Source organism: Manis javanica, chromosome 4 (assembly GCF_040802235.1).
Source record: "Manis javanica isolate MJ-LG chromosome 4, MJ_LKY, whole genome shotgun sequence".
Classification (NCBI taxonomy): Eukaryota; Metazoa; Chordata; class Mammalia; order Pholidota; family Manidae; genus Manis; species Manis javanica.
Window position 1 is genome coordinate 30,468,677 of NC_133159.1, and position 19,935 is coordinate 30,488,611.

The following is a 19,935-nucleotide window of genomic DNA, read 5'->3' on the forward strand; positions in this document are numbered from 1 at the left end:
TTCTGGATCCTAGATCCTTCTCTTATTTTTGTTATCATTTCACTCTCTTGATAATTTCCTTTGATGCACAACAGTTTTTAATTTTGATGAAGTCTAACTTACTATTTTTGCTTTTGTTGCTTGTGCTTTTGGTGTTTTATCTAAGACACCATTGCCAAGTCCAAGGGACAATTTTAAAGCTTACTAGTTTACTGTACATTGTTCAAGGCTGAGTCCCACTGTTTGCAAATATTTTTGTCTTATTAACCTCATCTAAAACTTCACTCCAGAAAAAAAGATAACTTGGAGAAGAAAAATCACATGTAACTATAACCTTTGCAAATTTTTATTCTACTGTTTAAATGCAGGAATCTGTAGCAACACATGGGACATAGACACAAACTGCACCCAAAGTGAGCTTGAAGGAGTTCAAACCATGTCCATTCATTGGAGAGCTGGATCTCCAAGTAAGTGCTTGTAACTGATACCAAGTATACTGGAGACCAATTCTACAGTTTAATTCCCAAATTAACTTTTATAGAATATAGTATTTATTAAGGATAAGTTAACGTGCTATTTGAAGCATAAGTCAAGAGTAATTGTTTCAACTTAGTCCATCGAAAGTATATTTTTCAGAAGTATTTTGTGACTGCTATTGCTCAGAGTTGTCTGAGCATGATGAGAATAAAACTGACTCTCTAGTTATTTTTTTAAATTGAGGTACATACAATAAAATGCACAAATCTTAGTGTATAGCTTGATGAATTCTGATGTGTATATACACCCGTGGAGTCAGTATCTTGATCAACATACCAAACATTCTCACTAATTTTTTGCCCCTTCATCTATTTCGCCCATTCCTGAATCTGTTCTCTATGTTTATGACTCTGTTTCAGTTTTTTTCATTTGTTTTGTTTTTTAAATGCCACATTTAAGTGAAATCATATGGTATTTGTCTTTCACTGCATGACTTATTTCACTTAACATAATACCCTTTAGGTCCATCCATGCTGTCACAAATAGCAAGATTTCATTCTTTTATGGCTGAGTAATATTCCATTGTATATATGTACATCTTTTTCATCCATTCATCCATCAGTGGATATTTAGGTTGTTTCCTTGTTTTAGCTATTGCAAACAATGCTGCAATAAACAGGAGTGCATGTAAATTTTCAGATTAGTGATTTTGTTTTCTTTGGGTAGATTCCCAGAAATGAAATTGCTGGGTCATTTGGTATTTCTATTTTTTGTTTTTTTTTAAACCTCCATACTGCTTTCCATGGTGGCCATACCAGTTTGCAATCCCACCGGCTGTGTACATGGGTTTCTTTCCTTTTTTCCATATCCTCAGCTTTCTAGCTGTTTTATTATTGTTTGAAAATTCTCTACAGATGACACACCCCTTTATTGTTTGCACCCAGAATGCACTCCTTCTACTGCCCTGCTTTTGCTGTATCACTGCTTTTCTTGGAAAAAAATGGTTCTCAAAGTGTGCCTCGCAGGCCAGCAGCTTTAGTGTTACCTGGGAACTTGTTAGAAATGAACATTCTAGCTCCAGCCTGAACCTACTAAATTAGCAACTCTGGGAGTGGAGCTTAACAATCTGTGTGGTAACAAGCCCTCCAGATGATTCTGATGCAGGCTCAAGTTTAGAACTGCTGTCTGAGAATATGGTACTTGCCATATCTAGGACCGGATTCTAGGGCAGTGGTAACCACAGTGCTATGAGAAGACAGTGTAAGGCAGGAAAAATGGCCACTAGCTCTAGGTTCTGGCAGACCTGGACATCTGTCTCTCTTGCTGCCAGTGAAGTGTCCCTGAATAGCAGAGAGAACATTGTAGCTTCAAGTCCTTCAGTCTCCATGGTACAGACACTGAATCAAAGGAAGACTCCTGGAGCCTGTGGTTGCGGAAGGTGTTAACCTGGGCATGATGGGTGTTAACCTGACTTGTTCCCGCTGCTCTGTGGCACTTAGCACCTAAGCCACCACACACGCTCATCCTCCTCCTTGGGCTGTGGCTCCACATACGTGCACCTCCAATGTCAGCAGCCCATGTCCTGTGATTCAGCCTCTGAAGTGGAGGCCCAGGAATCCAGTGTGCTAAGAATAGAATTTTCCATTTCAACATTATTTGAAAGAAGCTCTTCTCTGCTTCATTGATCAGGTATTAAAACTTCACTAACTGCCAAGGAATCTTGCAGTGGACTGGGGTTACAGCAGGAAGCAAAGTGACATGGACCCTGCTCTCAAATGCTCTTTCTCTAGTAGCAGAGAAGGGGATAAAAAAGAAGTAGATACAAAATCATATTAAGTGTGAACATGATGTCTGATTGCTCCCTTCAGAAATGTGGAATGGAAACCAATACTCCCCACTCTCCTGTTCATTTCACCTCCTAATTACACTCTCTGAAAAAAATGTGATTTCTAAAACTTAATGCTGTGTAAAAGATAGGAATCCTTTGTACAGCCTTCAGGGGCCTGCTTCGAGATTCGAGATCATCACTGATCTCACAGAAGCATCTAGACATCGACATCCAGAAACATCTAATGTTTCCAGAACATTTTATGAGAGAGGTAATATGGTATATAATGTAATAATTATAACTGCTTTGATAAGCATACCCTTGGCCCAGTTACTTCTGGGAATCCTTCCAAAGCAGATAATGTAGGTTTTAGAAAAAAGCTGTGCTACTAAAGATAGTTGCTGTAGCTTTGTATACTCAAAATAAATTCAATGCTCAGTAATTATTTTGCTAATGTGACCAAATTACTTGAGCTCACTGGGTGTCATGAATAAAGTGGGGAGATGATATCTACCTGAAAAAGTTTGTGAGGACTAAATATCCAAGGGATAGCTGCCTAGTAATAGGCCTCCCATAGAACAGCTGTGTTCTGTGTGGCCCATTTCACCTTCCCTTTCTAATCATATTGCATCTTATTATTGTATGTATATACATGTGAGGATCTATATAGTTTTTTATATTCTCACCACCCTTGTCTCAGGGGACTGAATTTGCTCAGGAACTGTTGACTCTCCTCCCCTCCCCTGGCATTCTGAATGGTAGCGTTCAGGTGTTGAAGGGTTGGACTGTCCTAACCTTAACCCCCGAATGTCCTTTCTCCTTGGTGCTAACCCGCTGCCTCTCCTGGTCCCCAGGCACCGCAGCCTGCTGTACACGTGCAGGGGCAAGAGCCCCTGACCGCCTCCATGCTGGCTGCAGCACCCCCCAGGAACAGAAGCAGATGCTGGGTGAGTGACCCACATGCCAGCAGAAGAGCCAGCCAGAGCCTGGTACTGGCCTGGACACCACTGACCATTCTTTACTGGGGTTCGACCTGGTTTTTAATTCAATGTTTTCCCACAGGAGAATGTTTGTTCCCACTCATCCAAACCATGCATTCAAACCTGGCTGGAAAGATCACAGGCATGCTGCTGGAGATCGACAATTCCGAGCTGCTGCACATGCTGGAGTCCCCCGAGTCCCTCCGCTCTAAGGTGAGCTGCTCTCCGGCCCCCCTGTGGGTTTAGCTCACTCTGCCCCAGGGGACCAGGAGCAGCCCCGGGCCCCCAGGTGTGGCAGAGAGAAGGTGTGCGCCCCGTGACCGTTTCTCATACCTCGCCTGTGGTCTGAGGGCTGCTGTGGAGCGGGTATCTGGGAAAGCGGTCAGCACCTGGAGAAGCTGCTGGGCCTGGGCACCAGGGGGCGGAGGGCCTGTCCTCGACCTCACTGAGCACCTGGAGCTTTCTCACAGGTGGATGAGGCAGTGGCCGTTCTGCAGGCTCATCACACCAAGAAAGAAGTGGCCCAGAAGGTGGGCACTGTGGCCGCTGCTACCTCTTAGACAAGGAAAAACCGCATGTTTGGCTAATTTTGTTTTCTGCAATGGTTTTGATCTGTGAACATCATCTTAGAAAGGCAGTGGGGGATGGGGGATGTTCCCTACTGCAATTGCCACTTCCCAGAGTAACTTGGGCGGTACTTACCTTGGCCTAATCTGTCATCTGAAGTTAGAGAAAGGAAGAGATACGCTGTGAATTAGAAAGGGCAATCAACAGTTTCCACACCATGTGGGTTTTTGACACCAACCAATTCTACAATTCTCCAACACCAGTGGGTGTCCAACAATTCAGTTTGATTTTGACACTAAGTACCTGGAGTTAGCACAGACCCACAGGTTAAGGGCTCAGTCCCACAAGACTGCCCCCACTTCAGACACAAGCCACAAATAGGGTCCCCGTGCTACCTGCACTTCTGCTGAGCCAACTACGAACTTGGGGTTCCAAACTGCCCCCCTTGGGTTTGATAATTTGCTGGAACAACTCACAGAACTCAGGAAAAAGGTATACTTATGATTACAGTTTATTATAAAGGATATTGGGAACAGCCAAATGGAAGAAATGTATGGGCAAGGTGGTGAGGGGCAGGGCTGCAGAGCTTCCATGCCTCTCCAGGCACGCCCCCTCCCAGCACACTGATGTGTTCACCAGCCCACAAGCTCCCAAACAAACCCCCATGTATGGTTTTTAGGTGTAGTTTCATTATCTAGTCAGATTGATTAACTTATTGGTCATTGGTGATTGGATTCAGTTTCCACTCTCCTCTCCTTCCTGGAGGTCAGGGGGTGGGGCTGAAAGTTCCGACCCTCTACTCAAGTGGTTGGTTCCTCTTGCAGTCAGCCCCTCTCCTGAAGCTATCTAGGGGCCTGTGATGGTTAATTTTATATATCCACTTGATTGGGTCACAGGATGCTCAGACACTTGGCTAAACATTATCTCTAGGTGTGTCTGTGAGGGTGTTTCTAGATGAGATTAGCATTTGAATCTGTGGACTCACTAAAGTAGGACTGCCTTTCCTAGTGGGTGGGCCTCATCCAATCCACTGAGCGCCTGAATGGAACAAAAGGTAGAGGAAGGGAGAATTAGTTCCCTTTTCTGACAGACTCCAGGGCTTCTCACCTCATCTTTTCCTGCCCTGGACTGGGATTTACACCACTGGCTCCCCTGGTTCCCAAACCTTCAGACTCAATCACACCATTGGCTCTGCTGGGTCTCCAGCTTGCAGATCATGGGACTCCTCAGCTTCCATAAGCACATGAGCTAATTCCTCATAAAAAAAACTCTCTCTCTCTCTCTCTCTGTATATGTAAATATAAATATAAATATAAATATACATATACATATACATATACATATACATATACATATACATATACATATACATATACATATAAATATAAATATATACACTATTGTTTCTGTTTCTCAGCAGAACCATAACACAAGACCACAGTATGAGTCACCACCTTTGTGTAAACTCAGGTATGGTCAAAAGGGGTTCATTATGAATAACAAAAGGCACCCCTATCACTCAGGACTTCTGTACCAGGTCCTAGAGACAAAGATTGACTATATACTTTTTATTATACCACAACCTGGTCAGATTCTTCTTGAGAGTGACTTGTTGGTCTGGAATAGTGAGTGGTGCACAAGGAGATCTCAGAATCAGATTTCACAGCCTCATTTCTACAAGCATCTCCCTGGTTTGGCCTGACATTGGTAAGGTCAGCTGTGTGTGCTGTCACTGCTTAGCTCTGGGAAGGGATGCACAGGGCTTGGCGTCAAAGTGGGAAGACAGACATACACCTGCCCACAGTTATATGGTGTGTTCCAGTCAACTTGGGGACCACAACCTCTGTGTACAGAAGCTTGGGTGAGTGAAACCTAACCAGGACCTCTGACAAGGACTGGTGAGTGCCTCCACATGGAGAAAGAAGAGAACCAAATGAACAGAGGCAACTGGAAGGTGCGCAAGGTTAAGCACCAGAGCTTGTATGGAGGCTGGGGTTGACTTGACATAGCCATGGCCCTTGTCAAGGGCTCTAGGAGCCTTGTTAACAGAGCAGTGATTTAAGAAGGGAGCACTAGACCGTTTAGGTTTATTCTGAAGAAAGGTCACTCTAGGAACAAGCTGGAGAGTGGGACAGAAGGGGAAAACCACCCAACTCTTCCTACTCTGTTGCATTAACCTCTTGGTCTCAGGGTTCTGTACAATGCATTCTGGGTATAGTGGTCAGAACACTATTGTAGAACATAAATGTGACCATGAACTCCCAGTTACAATCTTCAGTAGCTTCTCAAAGCCCTCAGAAACCCCACATGGCTTACAGGGCCCAGCATGGTGTGGCCCCTGCCCACCTTTCCTGCCTGATCTCATGTCCTCCCTGCACCCCGCCTCTGGCCTTCCAGTTCCTCGAGTGTGCAGAAGCTGGTCTCTCCCTGAACTCCTTTGCCCTGCTTCCTCCTCTCTCTGGCTCCTCTTCCTTCAGGTTTCAGCTTAAATGTGACCCAAGGAAGTCTTAACCCACTGCCTTGTCTAAAGTAGATGGTCCCATTATCTTCTACCACATGCTTCAATTTGTGATTCGTATCTTGGTTGGTTTATTCCAAGAGTCACAACCTTTTTTTCCTCAAGAGCCAGGTGGTATTTCGGCCTCAGGGGCCACAAGTCTCCCGCCCTGGCCATGTGAAAGTAATCACAGACAGAACTCAAAGGGATGTGCATGGCTGTGCTCCAATAAAACTGTGCTTATGGACACTGGAAACTGAATTTCACATAGGTTCATCTGTGAAATATTATTCTTGTTTTTATTTCTTTCCCAGTATTTAAAAATGTAAAAAACATCCGTAGCTCCCAGGTTATCCAAAAACTGGCGGGCAGAGTCCTATGATCTGCATCTGCAAGCCGGAGACTCAGCAGAGACAACGGGTGACCCTAACCTCCCCGGTCCCTAGTGTACTATTTGCAGACCCGGCTAACTGGCCGAGAATTGTTTCCTGCAGCTCTGAACACCCGGCGCCTGGACCCGCTGCTTCTTCCATCGCTGGGCGCCTCCCGCCGGCTCCCGCGCTTGCTGCGACCCAGCGTGGTCCGCGTGGTCCACGTGGTCCACGGCGAAGTGGGCGGGGCTTGAGGGGCGGGGCCGTGGGGACGGGGGCGGGCCGAGCGCCGGCTTCCGGCGGGAGAGCGCGGAAGCAAGATGGCCACCAGCAAGCGTGTGCTGTACGTGGGTGAGCAGGCGCGGGGGCTAGGCGGGGTCTAGGCCAACCGGGCTGAGGGGTCCAGCATGGGGCGGGACGCGTCTCCGGACTCGAGGGCCGCGAGCCGCTGTTTGGGCCCGATCTGTGGCTGTCTTGCTTTGCTTAAGCTTGTTAGTCCGAGACATAACGATCTTTCCGGCTCCCCGACAAACCCGCTCAGCTCTAACAGGACCCCTTCACCTCCCAGGTTTGGAGGATCTGTAGGGGAATACTATGGGCTTCTATATCCTCTCACCCATTCATTTTACAAACACTGGCTGCAGGGATGGCCCCAAGCTGGCCCCTGCTCCAAAGGAAGGTGTGTTCCCAGAGTAGCCAGGTAAAAGAGAGTTGCCTCAATAGTACAGTTGGATGAGCGCGTTGATGGGAACGGACAATGATGACATGGCCCTGGGTTCAGGGGGAATGATCCCTCCATCTGAAGGAGTGAGAGCAAACTTTCAGGATGCTTGAGTTAGCCAAGTAGCCAAAGTAGAGGCAAATGTGTTTACGGAAGGAGAACAGGAAGAGCAAAAGTCCAAAGGTGTGAAATAGCCTTACCCTTGGGGGAAGGGGGGTCATTTTTGCGGAAAACCAGTGAACAGGGAAGCAAAGGGAAAGAGACTTAAGAGGTGGGTAGGGCTGGGGTTATGATGAACCTTGTATACACTGCTGTGCTTGTACTTCATCCTGAGGAAAACTTTTAAAGGAGTTTAAACAGGTAAATGATGGGTTAAAATCTGCATGTTTCTAGCATAATTCTAGTTGGTTGTGTAGAGGAGAGACAGGTCAATTAAGCTGTTGCAGAAATCCTGGCGCTCTGTGAGGGTCTGTAGGAAAGGTGAAGAGAGGACTTTCATAAGTATGGGTGAGGAAACAGATAAGAGGGGTACATAGGAGGATAGCAAAGGACTGGAAGGAATGACCCTTTTCCTTGGTTACTGCGTGCTAACTGGTCTGCAGGGACTCAAGAGCATGGGGACAGTGGCTCAGAAGGTCCTTGGCTTCTTTCCAGGTGGGCTGGCAGAGGAGGTAGATGACAAAGTCCTTCATGCTGCTTTTATCCCTTTTGGAGACATCACAGATATTCAGATTCCTCTGGATTATGAAACAGGTTAGTTATTTCAGTATGTCTTATATTCAGAATTCTCCTACTAGGAAAAGAACTTTAAAAAATTTTTAAGTCATACCACAGTGCATTCTAAATATGGGTGGTATGTAGGGCAGTTCAGGAGGGCGCCTCAGTAGGGCAGCATGACAGTGATCTTGATGCAGAAGGAATGTTTGGAGGCTTATGCTGCAGAGAGTCTCATCTGCTGAATTTTAGATAACACAAAATCTTCAAGAGCCCAGTAGGAAGGTAGGTTTGGAGTACATGGAGATCTTACTATTGTTTCAGACTACCTGCTGGATACCCCACTGTACCTGTTCCCTTTTTGGCCTCTGTGCTATTAAACAGGGCAGCATGCAGGAAAGCATAGCCCCAGTGGTGGGCCTGTGGCCTCTGCAAACCTGGATACGTTTTCCTCCAATTGGTATCGTGGTTACAGTTTGGTTTTCTATTTTACTTTTGGCCATTTTTTTAAGATTGGAGTTTTAGGCCCAGTTTTTTTTTATGTTAGAAAGATTTTTAAACTCTCTGGGCCTGGGATCTTTATCTTTAAAAAACAATTCTGTAAGGTAATAATTGGTTCTCTAAGGTTAGTTGGTTAATTAAACTAACACTGTTGTGTTTGGCTTTTCTAGTCAGGTCAGCATTTTCCTGAGGATAAAGACTGAACATCCTTATCCAGATGTTAGGATCCATGCTTTATGCACAGTTGATGCGCAAACTGTGTATTTGGAATGAATAACTGATAGGTTAAGTGTCTTCATTTTTCTAGTTGCCTTGCAGGCAAAGGTTAAGGTTTTTAATTGGCGTTAGTAGAAGAATTGAATGCTTATTTTAAAAGGTTAAAAGTATAGTTCATTACTTAGCTATGTTCACTAAAAGACAAAGTTTGACATTGCTTGAAATGTTGTTTAAATTAGGAAGAATCAACAAATGAGATTCCTTCTTCTTAAGTAGTGACTGGGTAGAATTTCTAGGGCCTGGGTATGCTGTGTAACTGACTTCACTTTCCTTGGGGCCATCTACTTCTTTCCATTGCCCCATGTGGTAATTACTTGTTTCTTTTTCCCCTTTTTCAGAAAAGCATCGAGGATTTGCTTTTGTTGAATTTGAGTTGGCAGAGGTGAGAATATCCTGTGTTACCTGTTTAGTCTTTGGCTTGTGTTGGTGGTGGTCCTGATTACAAAGGGAGCTGTTCTCCATGTGGTTAGGTTTTGGGGCTTCACACTGATGCTTCCAGAGTCAATAAGTGCTGTTTGAAAGAAAGCTTCCCTCACTTAATCAAACAGTAAACTATGGTTAATGTCGCAGACCTGCCAGGTGCTGCCCCTCTTGCTCTCCTGAGCTCCTGCAGCTCTGCTCATGGAGCATTCTTGCCTGGCAGTGCTGGTGATTATGTCTTATGCCTCCAGTGGATGGCAGATTGTTCTGTCAACAGCCCTAAAGTCAGCTGGGAAGTGCGCTTTGTTAGACACATACATTCCAACCTAGGCAGAAATTATGGTGGTAACTTTTTCTTGAGCGCGCACGTGCGTGCATGTGTGTGTGACTGAGAATGTGTTTAGACACCACAGGAAGCTAAACTTACACCTTGTCTTTTCTCTGCAGGATGCTGCAGCAGCTATCGACAACATGGTATGGTTGGGAATCATCATTCTTGCTGCAGTTGCTTTTTAGTGGTGCAGAGAGGGTCCTTGTTCATATATTGGTTTGCTGAACCTCCAGCATTACAAGGTTGTACAGGGAAGTAAAAACTGTCATAGTGTGAAAATATTCACTGTGAATTGATTACTTATAAGATTAGTCCTTACTCAAACATCCTTCCCACTTAGCAATCATACAAACCCTAATCATCCTTATTGGCCAATCTCTCACTGGCTGCCCCACATCTAGGGTAATAAATTGAAAACACTTTGTAGATTGATCGCACAGTGAAATTGCATATTTTGCAAAAGAGGTAGGATTTCATGAAGCTGAGACCAATTAACAACTGAGAAGAGAAGTTCCATCAGGATAATGACAGGGTGTGACAAAAATGATTTGAATATCTTGGAGAGGTCCTTGGGGAAAATGATGAAGCTCTTGAATATTTGTACCCTCTGTGAGATCCTTGTGATTTTCTTATTACATATGAAGTGCAAAGATGTCTTGTCAGACTGTTGATAGAATCTTGTTGGAAAAAATACTACAAGTTAGTCAGCACCTGTTACATCTTTGTTCTACTAATTAGTGCATCATTAAACCTAAATTATTTTAACTATAAGAGGTTTATTTTCCTTATCTTAGTTTTAACACAATAATGTCCCCATCAAATCTTTTTTTCCCCTTCACTTTCTATGATGAAATTTTCTTCACTGCTCTAAGTAGATTCACATTAAGCGACCTTTCCTGGTACTGATTTTCTCTGGATAATAAGGTTCTCCTTTATTCCTATTCTCTGTTACCCATTCATCAAACATCCCTCAGCTCTCAGAGATCATTTCTCACCATTTCAAAGCTGATCTTGACTTTTGAAGGTGAACTCAGGTAATTGGAAACTACGTCTCCTTGTAGTTTCAGAGCCCTCTGAACCCAGAGTTACTTTTGGTAGTCCAGGTCTTTGCTGGTATTGAAAGAAAGGAAGTGTGTAACGGCTCCAGGGAGATTCCCTGCAGTCCACCGGCCGCTTTGTGACGGCACAGGGGTAAGGGAGAACAAATCACGAGCATGTCTCAGATGTACCAGAAGCAAATGGAAAGCTGTATGACTCAACCTAACAATTTTAGCAGCTGGGTTTTCAATCCTTTCAGAACGAATCTGAGCTCTTTGGACGGACAATTCGTGTGAATTTGGCCAAACCCATGAGGATTAAGGAAGGCTCTTCCAGACCAGGTGAACGGGGGCAGCCACAGATTCCCCACACACCCTCCAGTGTAACCTTGGTCATGTTTTCATTCCTGTTTACTTGGAAGTAGCTGCCGATTGCCACTCCTGGTGGTTGGGAGTAGAGATGGTCCATGTTGATAAAGGGAATGCACCACATTTGTGGGGAATAAATTTTGCGTTTCTCTGGGTAATTGTTTCCATTACGAGGGAAACCCTGCCTGTTCTCTTGTCTTTCCCAGTTTTCTCAGCAGTGGGTGCCTGATATATTCCATTAGGGACTAGAACTGACAGGGCTACATCTCTCCCTTTGGCATAGCTTTCTTACGGACCCCTGCTAAGAGGTCGACTGCAGGGCTGACATTCCCAGTGGGAACTTTCCTTACCCTTGGGAGTCCCCAAAGCGGGGTTTTCTGGCTGAGAGGGCCCTGGAGCTGTGGCCCACTTTGCTGACCGGAGAAGCTCAGTGGCAGCTGGCTGATGACCAGACTTCGTTCCCTGTGTTTGATCCCTTCCTTTCAGTTTGGTCAGATGATGACTGGCTGAAGAAGTTTTCCGGGAAGACCCTTGAAGAGAATAAAGAAGAGGAAGGGTCAGAGCCTCCCAAGGTGGAAGCCCAGGAGGTGAGGTTGAAACCTGTGCTTCTAGAGGAGAGGCTGGTGCTTTCCATAGGAGACTGGTTTTTTGTTTTTTTTTTTCAGTTTTTGTGGAAATTTGCAAATGTATGTACAAAAGCAGAGAGAATGAAAAATGAACTCTTAGTATTTTGGTGAAGTGCATTAAAAAAAGAAGCTTTAGGTCTCTCATCCTTGTGCCATTTTTTGATTGCCCATGATGAGGAGGCCCAAAGTGAGGGAGGTGGTGGCTGCTCCCCTCACTCCTTCACTGAAGCATTTGGCACAGGGCTGGCTGTCTTCCTGGCCCTCCTGACACTGGGAAGGCGGGACAGGGCGGTGGTACCTTCCCTAGAGTCTGCACACAGGGCCGAGGTTCTCCCTTCCTCAGAGACACCTCCTGAGGTGCAGCTCACCTCTCTGACCATTGCTGCTACGGCTTCCCCTCCCCTCCTTGTGAATGTCGTCCCTCTGGATTTCCTTGACTGGGCTCAGCTCGTCTGGGCTCGTGGCATCTCTCCCTCTCTCCATCTCTCTCCTGGCTGCAACAGTAGCCCTCGCTGATTTTTCACAGCCTCTCCTGCACTGTTGACTTTCTAGTGCGTTGAGCTTAAGACGTTTCTGTAGCAAGTCTCGTGGGCAGTGTAAAGTTGCCTAAAATGGATGCCCTCCCTTCTCTCCGCCTGTTCTCCCTGTTTCTCAGTCTTGGTAATGTTCAACCATCCATCCACATATGGACCAAACCAGAAATTGGGATCAAAGCGGACTATATAAATGGCATTTACAGTCAGTGGAGTGACCCTAGGTCACCAAGACCCCTCTTTATCACAGAGCCAGCATGTTGTTATATCCTGCTAAGTTCTCTCAAATCTTAAAGTCCCTCCTCCCCTGTTGTGCCATCATCCCAATTTAACCTCTTGTCTCCTTCCGACTATTGCAACAGCTTCCCAACTAGTCTTCTGGCTGCAGTCTTGGTCTCCTCCATCCTTTATAAAACAGCTAGAATGATCTTTTAAAGCCCAGGACTGATCACCTGACTCCCCTGCTGAGAACTTTTCCGTGACTCCCCATCACCTGTCCCATGGGATAAAGTCTGGGAGGGGCTGTCCAGTTCTCGTCCCTGCCCACCTCCCTGGTCTCATTCTACCTCTCCACCTGCAGTCCACACCTCCCACCTTGGTAAATCCAGTCTTTGTATTTCCTTGTCTCTGTTTTGTACAGGCTACTCACATGCTTATCGCCTTTCCCTTTCTAGGCAGTAAATTCTGTAAGCATCTTATTAATAAAAAAGTGAGGAGGGGGAAGGTGATTAAGCGCATGGACTTGGGGATGGGGCAGGTGGTTTAGTTTGAATTCCAGCTTCACACTGACCACTTCTGTGACTTGGAGCAAATTACTGAACTTCATTGTACCTTGGTTTTTTCATCTGTAAAATGGGCATAATAGTATACTGATCTCAAGGGTGGTTGTAAGGATTAAATGAGTTAATTACACAAATGTTCAGACTAGTACCCTGCACATGGCAACTGCTACTGCTATTGTTAGTAGCAAATAATAGGACCCTCGGTGCCTAGCATGATACCACAGCATGTGTTTGCTAAACTGAACCACAAACAAGTTACAAACTTCTGACTTTCTTCTCTGAAATGAATGTGGTGACTGTATTAAATGTCTCCTTATCCTTTGCTTAGCCTTGTCTACTTGGAATATAAGTCAAGGCCCAGCTTCCTTCATTGTATTCCAAGCACTTGAGTCCAAGCCAGGAGGCTGCCCCTTGCCTCCACTGCAGCCAGCCTACAGACATGCCGGGCTCAGCAGAGAGGGACAAGGTGGTGCTACCTAAATGGTTCTTTTAAGTGGAGTATGGTGGGTTTGACAGTGTTGAAACTTGTGTATTGTGGGCCAGGAGAGTGATGTTCTGTGACTGCAGGGCAGGGTGATGCCAGCTGGCTGGCTGAGTGCCTGTGGGATGAGATAATGCACCTGTGGGATGGGGATCGGGTTCGATGGTGCTGAGGTCCCTGTCCATAGATGTCCAACTGGGTGCTGTGTCCATGGCCTCTGCCTTCTGCAGCCCCACCAGGCCCCCCCTGTCGGCATCTTGCTGCAGCCCGCTCACTGCCCTGGGTTCTGGATGTGCATTCCAAGCACTTTCCTACTCGGAGAGTCGGGGATCCTCTCTAACCTAGCAATTTCTCCTGTGCCAGGGAGAACCCACTGCAAAGAAGGCCCGGTCAAATCCCCAGGTGTACATGGACGTCAGGATTGGGAACAAGCCTGCCGGCCGCATCCACATACTCCTTCGTTCCGATGTCGTTCCCATGACAGCAGGTGAGCAGGACGCACTGGAGGCCGGGCAGTGAGCCTTCTCAAGGCCCTCACTGCCTCAGTTCTTGGGCCCCTGACCTTGTTTCCAACCTGAGTTGATTTGTGGCATCTCAGATCCTGGCTCATCCAGTAACAGATGAGCCAGAATAGGCATTTTTTAAAGCTTTGTAAGTGCTGGTTTCTTATCTTTTAATAAGGGGATCAAAAAAAAATACAAGTAAATGTGTTCTTGGTTAAGAAAAACAGAATAATCAAGAATACCATGCGCATATATTCCAACAATATTGAAGGCAATAAACCTAGGTCTTTTTCCCTCTCCACATCCAGTCCTCTCCAGAAGTAACTACTGTTAGCTAACAGTCTCTTGAGTCATCTTTCTAATTTGTTAGATATTCTAATTATTTTTTAAATCTAAATTTTATTACATAGACATATGGTTTAAAAAGTCCATTTTGCAAAGCTTATTTTGAGAAAGAGCCATTCCCCCAGTGCTTCCCTGCCCCGCCCTGCCCTGCCCTGCCCCGCTGCCAGCGCCATTTGCTGCTCCTCAGAGGCAACGGATTTCAGCTCTAAGCCAATTCCGTGGTTTTCACCTCCGTATTAGTAGATAACAGATTTATGTTGCTACTTCCTAGTTTTTTCATTTTAAACATTATCTGTGGGCTCCCCACTTCAAAAGGTAAGGAGTTAGCTTCTCAAGTCACCTTCCCTGCCCCTCCCTCTTCCTTACATGATTACCATGAGTTTGGTGATTGGTTAGGCCAAGGTTCTTCTCTGTAAGCATCACACTGTGGTAACTTCCTTTCATGCACAGCATTTTGTTTCCCTTGGAACTCACAGTTGTCTTGTTCTCACATTTGCTTAGTCTTCTAAGCACTTATTCCTGAGTCTTTCCCAAATTGCCCTGCCCGTTTAAATCTCTCATCCTGTTCAAACCCACCAGAGTCTGTTAATTGAAGTTTCTCCTTGGAGCCTTCTGACTTCCTCCAGCCTGGACCAGTTGCTTTCCAGGCCCACTCACTGCTGTTATCTAGAATCACCTGTTTTTTGTCTCTTATGTTGGAACATCTGTTGTCTTCTTTTTTTATTTCTTCCCTTATTTCAGTAAAGGACATACTTCTGTAGCTTCTGTGGACTTACTCTCCACAGAAGAGTTTGGGAGGTAAGTTTTTTGAGACTGATGTCTGAAAATATCTACCTTCCCACTTAATTGAAAGTTAGGGTGTAGCATTCTGGAGAAGTCCAATGTCATTCTGATTCTTGGTCCTTTTTATGAAACCTTTTTTTGTTTCTGTCTAGAGCTGAGTTGTCCAATACAGTAGCAGCCACTGGCCACGTGTTTAATAAAGTAAAATTCAGTTGCTCAGTTAGACTAACCAAGTGCTTAATTGCTGTTAATGCTGGTCTAGATTGTGGTAGGGTCTCTTTCTGTGTTCTCAAATTCAGTTTCCTGTGTCTGTGGGACTGAGGTACCCATGTCCTTGCTGACTCGACTGAGGACTGTTCCCAGCTTCTAGAGGCTCTTGCTTTTTTTCCTCCATCTTCAAGCCAGCAGCAGTGGATCAAGCCCCTCTCACATTTGAATCCCTCTTGCCTCTTTTTCCATCACTTCTAACTCTGGCCTCAGCTGGGAAAAGTTCTCAGGTTATAGTCTCAGGAGTGTATTAGGCCCACCTGGATAATCCAGGCTACCCTCCACATCTCGAGATCCATAACCTTAATCACATGTACAGAGTCCCTTTTACCCTAGTGTATCCTCAAGTTCCAGGGAGTAGGGCCTGGACACGCTGGGGAAGCCATTATTCTTTGGGCCACACCCATCAGTCAGGACAGTCTGTCTTATCCTTTGGTTTGGGGAAATTTTCTTAAGTTATTTCTTTGCTTTTATTCCCTCTGATTTCTCTCTTGTCTCTTTCTGCAACCCTCCTAAATATTCTTTAATCTACTTTCTGTCTGTTGATTTGCTTATTCTGGATATTGTATATAAATGGAATCATACATTAGTTGTCCTTTTGTGTCTGGCTTATTTCACTTAGCCTAATGTTTTCATGGTTCACCCATGTTTTAGCATGTGTCAGAGTTTTTTATGGCTGAATAATGTTCCATTGTATGGATACACCACATTTGTTGATGGCCACTTGAGCACTGTTTCCACTTTCTGGCTATTATGAATAATGCTGCTAATGAACGTTCGTGTGTAAGTATGTGTTTAAATCCCTGTTTTGGATTATTTGGGGTATATATCTAAGAGTGAAAATGCTGGGTCATATGGTAATTCTATGTCTAACTTTTGAAGAACCTGCCGAACAAAAGTTTTAATTTTGCTGAAGCATAATTAATTTTTTTCTTTTGTTGACTGTTTTTGGCATCATATTTAAGAAACTATTGTGAAATTCAGAGTTACAAAGATTTGCCCTGTGTTTTTTTTCTAAGATCCTGTTTGGTTTTTCTTTTACAAAAATCTCTTTACCACCAACCTAGTGTGGAGCTGAGCTAGAATGCATATGTTCAGTCCTTCCTTGGCCAGAATCCCCTGTAGTCCTTCATATGCCAGTGACACAAAGGTTTATAATGTGCATGTCATTTTTTAGTGAAAATATAAACATTAAACAAATATAATGGTTTTTCAGAGTCTGGTTACAGACGTTTGGTTTAATTTGGTTTTTAACCTCAGCACCTTCTCCTTTCTCAACTCCAGAGAATTTCCGTTGCCTATGCACCCATGAGAAGGGCTTTGGCTTCAAGGGAAGCAGCTTCCACCGCATCATCCCTCAGTTCATGTGCCAGGGCGGTGACTTCACCAACCACAACGGCACCGGGGGCAAGTCCATCTACGGGAAGAAGTTTGATGATGAAAACTTCATCCTCAAACACACGGGACCAGGTGTGGGGTGATGCGTGGGGCCGGGCAGGGGCAGAATGGCTCTGCGGGGTGGAATGAGGGTCTGGCTGAGGGCCTGGGGTCTGCGGGAGAGCCGGCTGGCCGAGTGGAAGCCTTCACCCTGGCAGGAGAGGAGCAAGCTGCTTCCGTTGACGTACCGCCCCCCACCTCCCTGCGCACACTCCCTAAGGCCGCGCCCGGCCTCTGCGCTCTGCCATTGTGAGCCCTCTCCTCTTCCCTCGGCCTCACTGCCTCTCCGCTCTCTCAGACTTGCCCAGTAAAAAGTCACAGTGGTTGGTCCCCCAGCAACAGAGAAAAAAGAGAACCATAACATTCCACTTGAAATTTATGACTACACTTCTTTGGGGGCCCCTCGACCAACTTACCTGACTCCCTAGTGGATGTTCCGTCCCAGTCAGATGATGATTCCGTACCTTCCTTCACTCTGAGACTTCCAGGCCGCTGCCCCCTGCATCTTTCCGCACGTGCCCACTCAGGCCTCCCTCCAAGGACGGACGGGCACAAGCTGTCTTCCCTGCCAGCTCCTCTCTCGCCATCCTCTTGCCCCACTTAGGGACTTGGCTCCTGCTGATGCTTCCCACTGCCTTGTCTAATCATTTCCCCTTCTCTGCTGGGTCAGCCCATCAGCATAAAAACATGCAGTATCATCTTTTAAAAAATATATTATCCTTTGACTTACATCCCCCCTCAGCTATCATCATACCTCTGGCATTCTTTTTAAGCAAAACTTCTTGAAAAAGTTGTGTAGATTCCGTCCCTGTCTTCTGTTCTCCTCACCCCACTCTTAACCAGACTTCCCCACCTATTCACTGAAACCACTCTTATCAAAGATGCCAACAGCTTACATCTTGCCAGTAACCATTTCTCAGCACTTGTCCTGTTCCACTTCCCAGCAGCATTTCCGTGGCTGCATTTACTCCACAGACGTCCTCTTCTTGAGGGCCAGAACCAGGGTAGTGGGAGCTGATGTGCTCGTCCTCTCCCCAGGCCTGCTCTCCATGGCCAACTCTGGACCAAACACCAATGGCTCCCAGTTCTTCCTGACATGTGACAAGACGGATTGGCTGGATGGCAAGCACGTGGTGTTTGGGGAAGTCACAGAAGGCCTGGATGTCTTGCGGCAGATTGAGGTGGGTGGCTGCCCGGCCTTTGCTGTACAGCCCCTTGGGAGAGCTTGGGAGGCTCTGTGGCCTGGAGGGAGGGGCCTAGCTGCTTCTGCTCTGGTTGGGAGTGGGCAGGTTGGGGGGTAGCCCTGAGCTGCTCTTTACTCTCCACCCTCCCTTCCCTGGTTGCCCCTCTTCTGTTCCACCCACAAAGGCCGAAGGCAGCAAGGACGGGAAGCCAAAGCAGAAGGTGATCATTGCCGACTGTGGGGAGTACATGTGAGATGGGGCCTTTTCTGCACTGTCCCCACGTGTCCAGGAGCTGTCAGCCCCAGGAACCGCACCTGAGGGTGTCCTGTTTGCAGCAAGCAGGAGTTTGTGTCGTAGCCCTTCTCAGGGTCACCTTGGAGCAGCTTCTCTGTGGGAGTGGCCTGGGATCCCTCTGGCTCTTTCCCAGTGTGGCCTTGGGCCTGGGAACTGGTACAGGCCCCACCGCCCCAGTGTGGACAGGCTGTGCTTAGCCTTTTCCAGGCCTTTGCTTCCAGGGCCTTTCCTGGGCCCACCAGTGTGGCTCCGGATGTTTCTTCTCGTAAAATAAACCCTAGTTCTTGTGTTGCTGCCTCCAGCTAGTTCCTAGGAGTTGTGAGAGATGATACCTGTACTGTCCCACTGTTCTTCCAATGGGTTTCAGCCCAGACAAGTTCACTGTGGATTCAATATGACCAAAGAAATGACAGTAGAACGTTCTTGGAGTGAAAGGGATTATACCCAATTTTATTCCCATGGTGGCAGGTCAGTCACTAGAGTTCCATCCATTCAGAGTGAGTTTGCATGCAGCAAGCCATTCTCTACCTCTGGGCCTCTCTGCCCCTGCAGCCGTCTCAGTCTCTGTCCTTGGCGCTGCCACCACTCCAGCCTCTGCTCTCCTGCAGCCTTGCAGCCGTGCCACCGTGTCGTTGTGCAGAGCACTGGGAGGAGCTCTTTTCATAGAGTCACTACTGACGTATTGCCCACACGTGTGTAGTAAGCTAGCCGACCAGGGCCAGGTGAGAATCCTGGCCACAGGAACCTTCACTTTATCCACACCCCCTGAGAGGCTGCTGACAGGGTAGGGCATAGTGGCTTCCCCACAGCTTTTCTTTGCTCCCTTGGGTGGATTCCCTGAGATGCCAGGTGTTATAAATTCAGGCTAGATACTCTTGTCAGACCATTGTCAGGACAGAAGGAATCAAAGACAGTGGGAAGTTCCTGTCTTCTGCTGCCTTTCTGCCTAAACTCACGCTGGCCAGTGTTACAGCCAGCAGGTGTACCTATCAGTCTCAAGGATTCATTGTTTATTTGTTCACTTTAATCCTATAGAATTTTTTAAATGATATTTTATAACTCAAAGTGCCTGCTCTATGCCAGGTACTATGCTTATTTGTTAGGAGACTGGCCGGCATACTCTGGGCCTAATCCAACCTGATGCCTATTTTTGTGAATAAAGTTTTATTGGAACACAGCCATATCTATCACCACAGTGGCACAGCTGAGTAATTGGCAATAGGCACTGAATGGTTCTTATATTAGAGTTCTCCAGAGAAACCATATATATATAATGTTTATTATGTTCAGAGAAATTTATTTTAAAGATTTGGCTCTCTGATTGTGGGGCTGGCAAGTCTGAAATCTGCAGGGCAGGCCAGCAGACTGGAGACTTAGGGAAGAATTGGTGTTGCAGTTCAAGTCCAAAGACAATCTGGAGGCAGAATTCTCCTTTGGGTGACTTCAGTCTTTTAGTCTTAAAGCTGTCACCTGACTGGATGGGGCCCACCCACATTATGAAGGGTAATCTGCTTCAGTCCACATCTACTGATTCAAATATTAATCATATCTGAAGAATACTTTCACAGCAACACCTAGACTGGTGTTTGACCAAAAACTGGATATCATGGGCTAGCCAAGTTGACACATAAA

General features: G+C 46.1%; 2 protein-coding genes across 3 annotated transcripts; both read left to right on the forward strand.

Annotated features, from left to right (window-relative positions):
- The first annotated feature begins 2,770 nt into the window (after positions 1–2,770).
- LOC108401205 (polyadenylate-binding protein 4) lies at positions 2,771–3,844 on the forward strand. Its single transcript, XM_073232847.1, is given in 5 exon segments — positions 2,771–2,779; positions 3,139–3,208; positions 3,211–3,231; positions 3,347–3,477; positions 3,735–3,844. Coding segments are annotated over 5 exon segments (321 nt in total). The 3' UTR covers positions 3,825–3,844.
- A 3,139-nt stretch (positions 3,845–6,983) lies between these two features.
- On the forward strand, positions 6,984–18,592 carry PPIE (peptidylprolyl isomerase E). Of its 2 annotated transcripts, none has more exons than XM_017666972.3 (10): positions 6,984–7,050; positions 8,075–8,173; positions 9,250–9,293; positions 9,779–9,805; positions 10,960–11,041; positions 11,555–11,655; positions 13,854–13,977; positions 16,673–16,858; positions 17,864–18,006; positions 18,194–18,592. In XM_017666972.3, the coding sequence occupies exons 1-10, from the start codon at positions 7,020–7,022 to the stop codon at positions 18,260–18,262; spliced, it is 906 nt and encodes a 301-aa protein (XP_017522461.1). In that variant the 5' UTR covers positions 6,984–7,019; the 3' UTR covers positions 18,263–18,592. The 2 variants fall into 2 exon arrangements, with proteins under 2 accessions (XP_017522461.1, XP_017522462.1); XM_017666973.3 differs by having other exon boundaries at positions 7,021–7,042.
- Positions 18,593–19,935: the final 1,343 nt, after the last annotated feature.

Bases quoted from the DNA above. Each gene is read 5' to 3' on its own strand.
- PPIE (XM_017666972.3), top strand. From the start codon at position 7,020: ATGGCCACCAGCAAGCGTGTGCTGTACGTGG. The intron at 11,656-13,853 runs GTGAGGTTGAAA...CTCCTGTGCCAG, and splicing joins CCAAGGTGGAAGCCCAGGAG to GGAGAACCCACTGCAAAGAA. The intron at 18,007-18,193 runs GTGGGTGGCTGC...CCACCCACAAAG, and splicing joins ATGTCTTGCGGCAGATTGAG to GCCGAAGGCAGCAAGGACGG.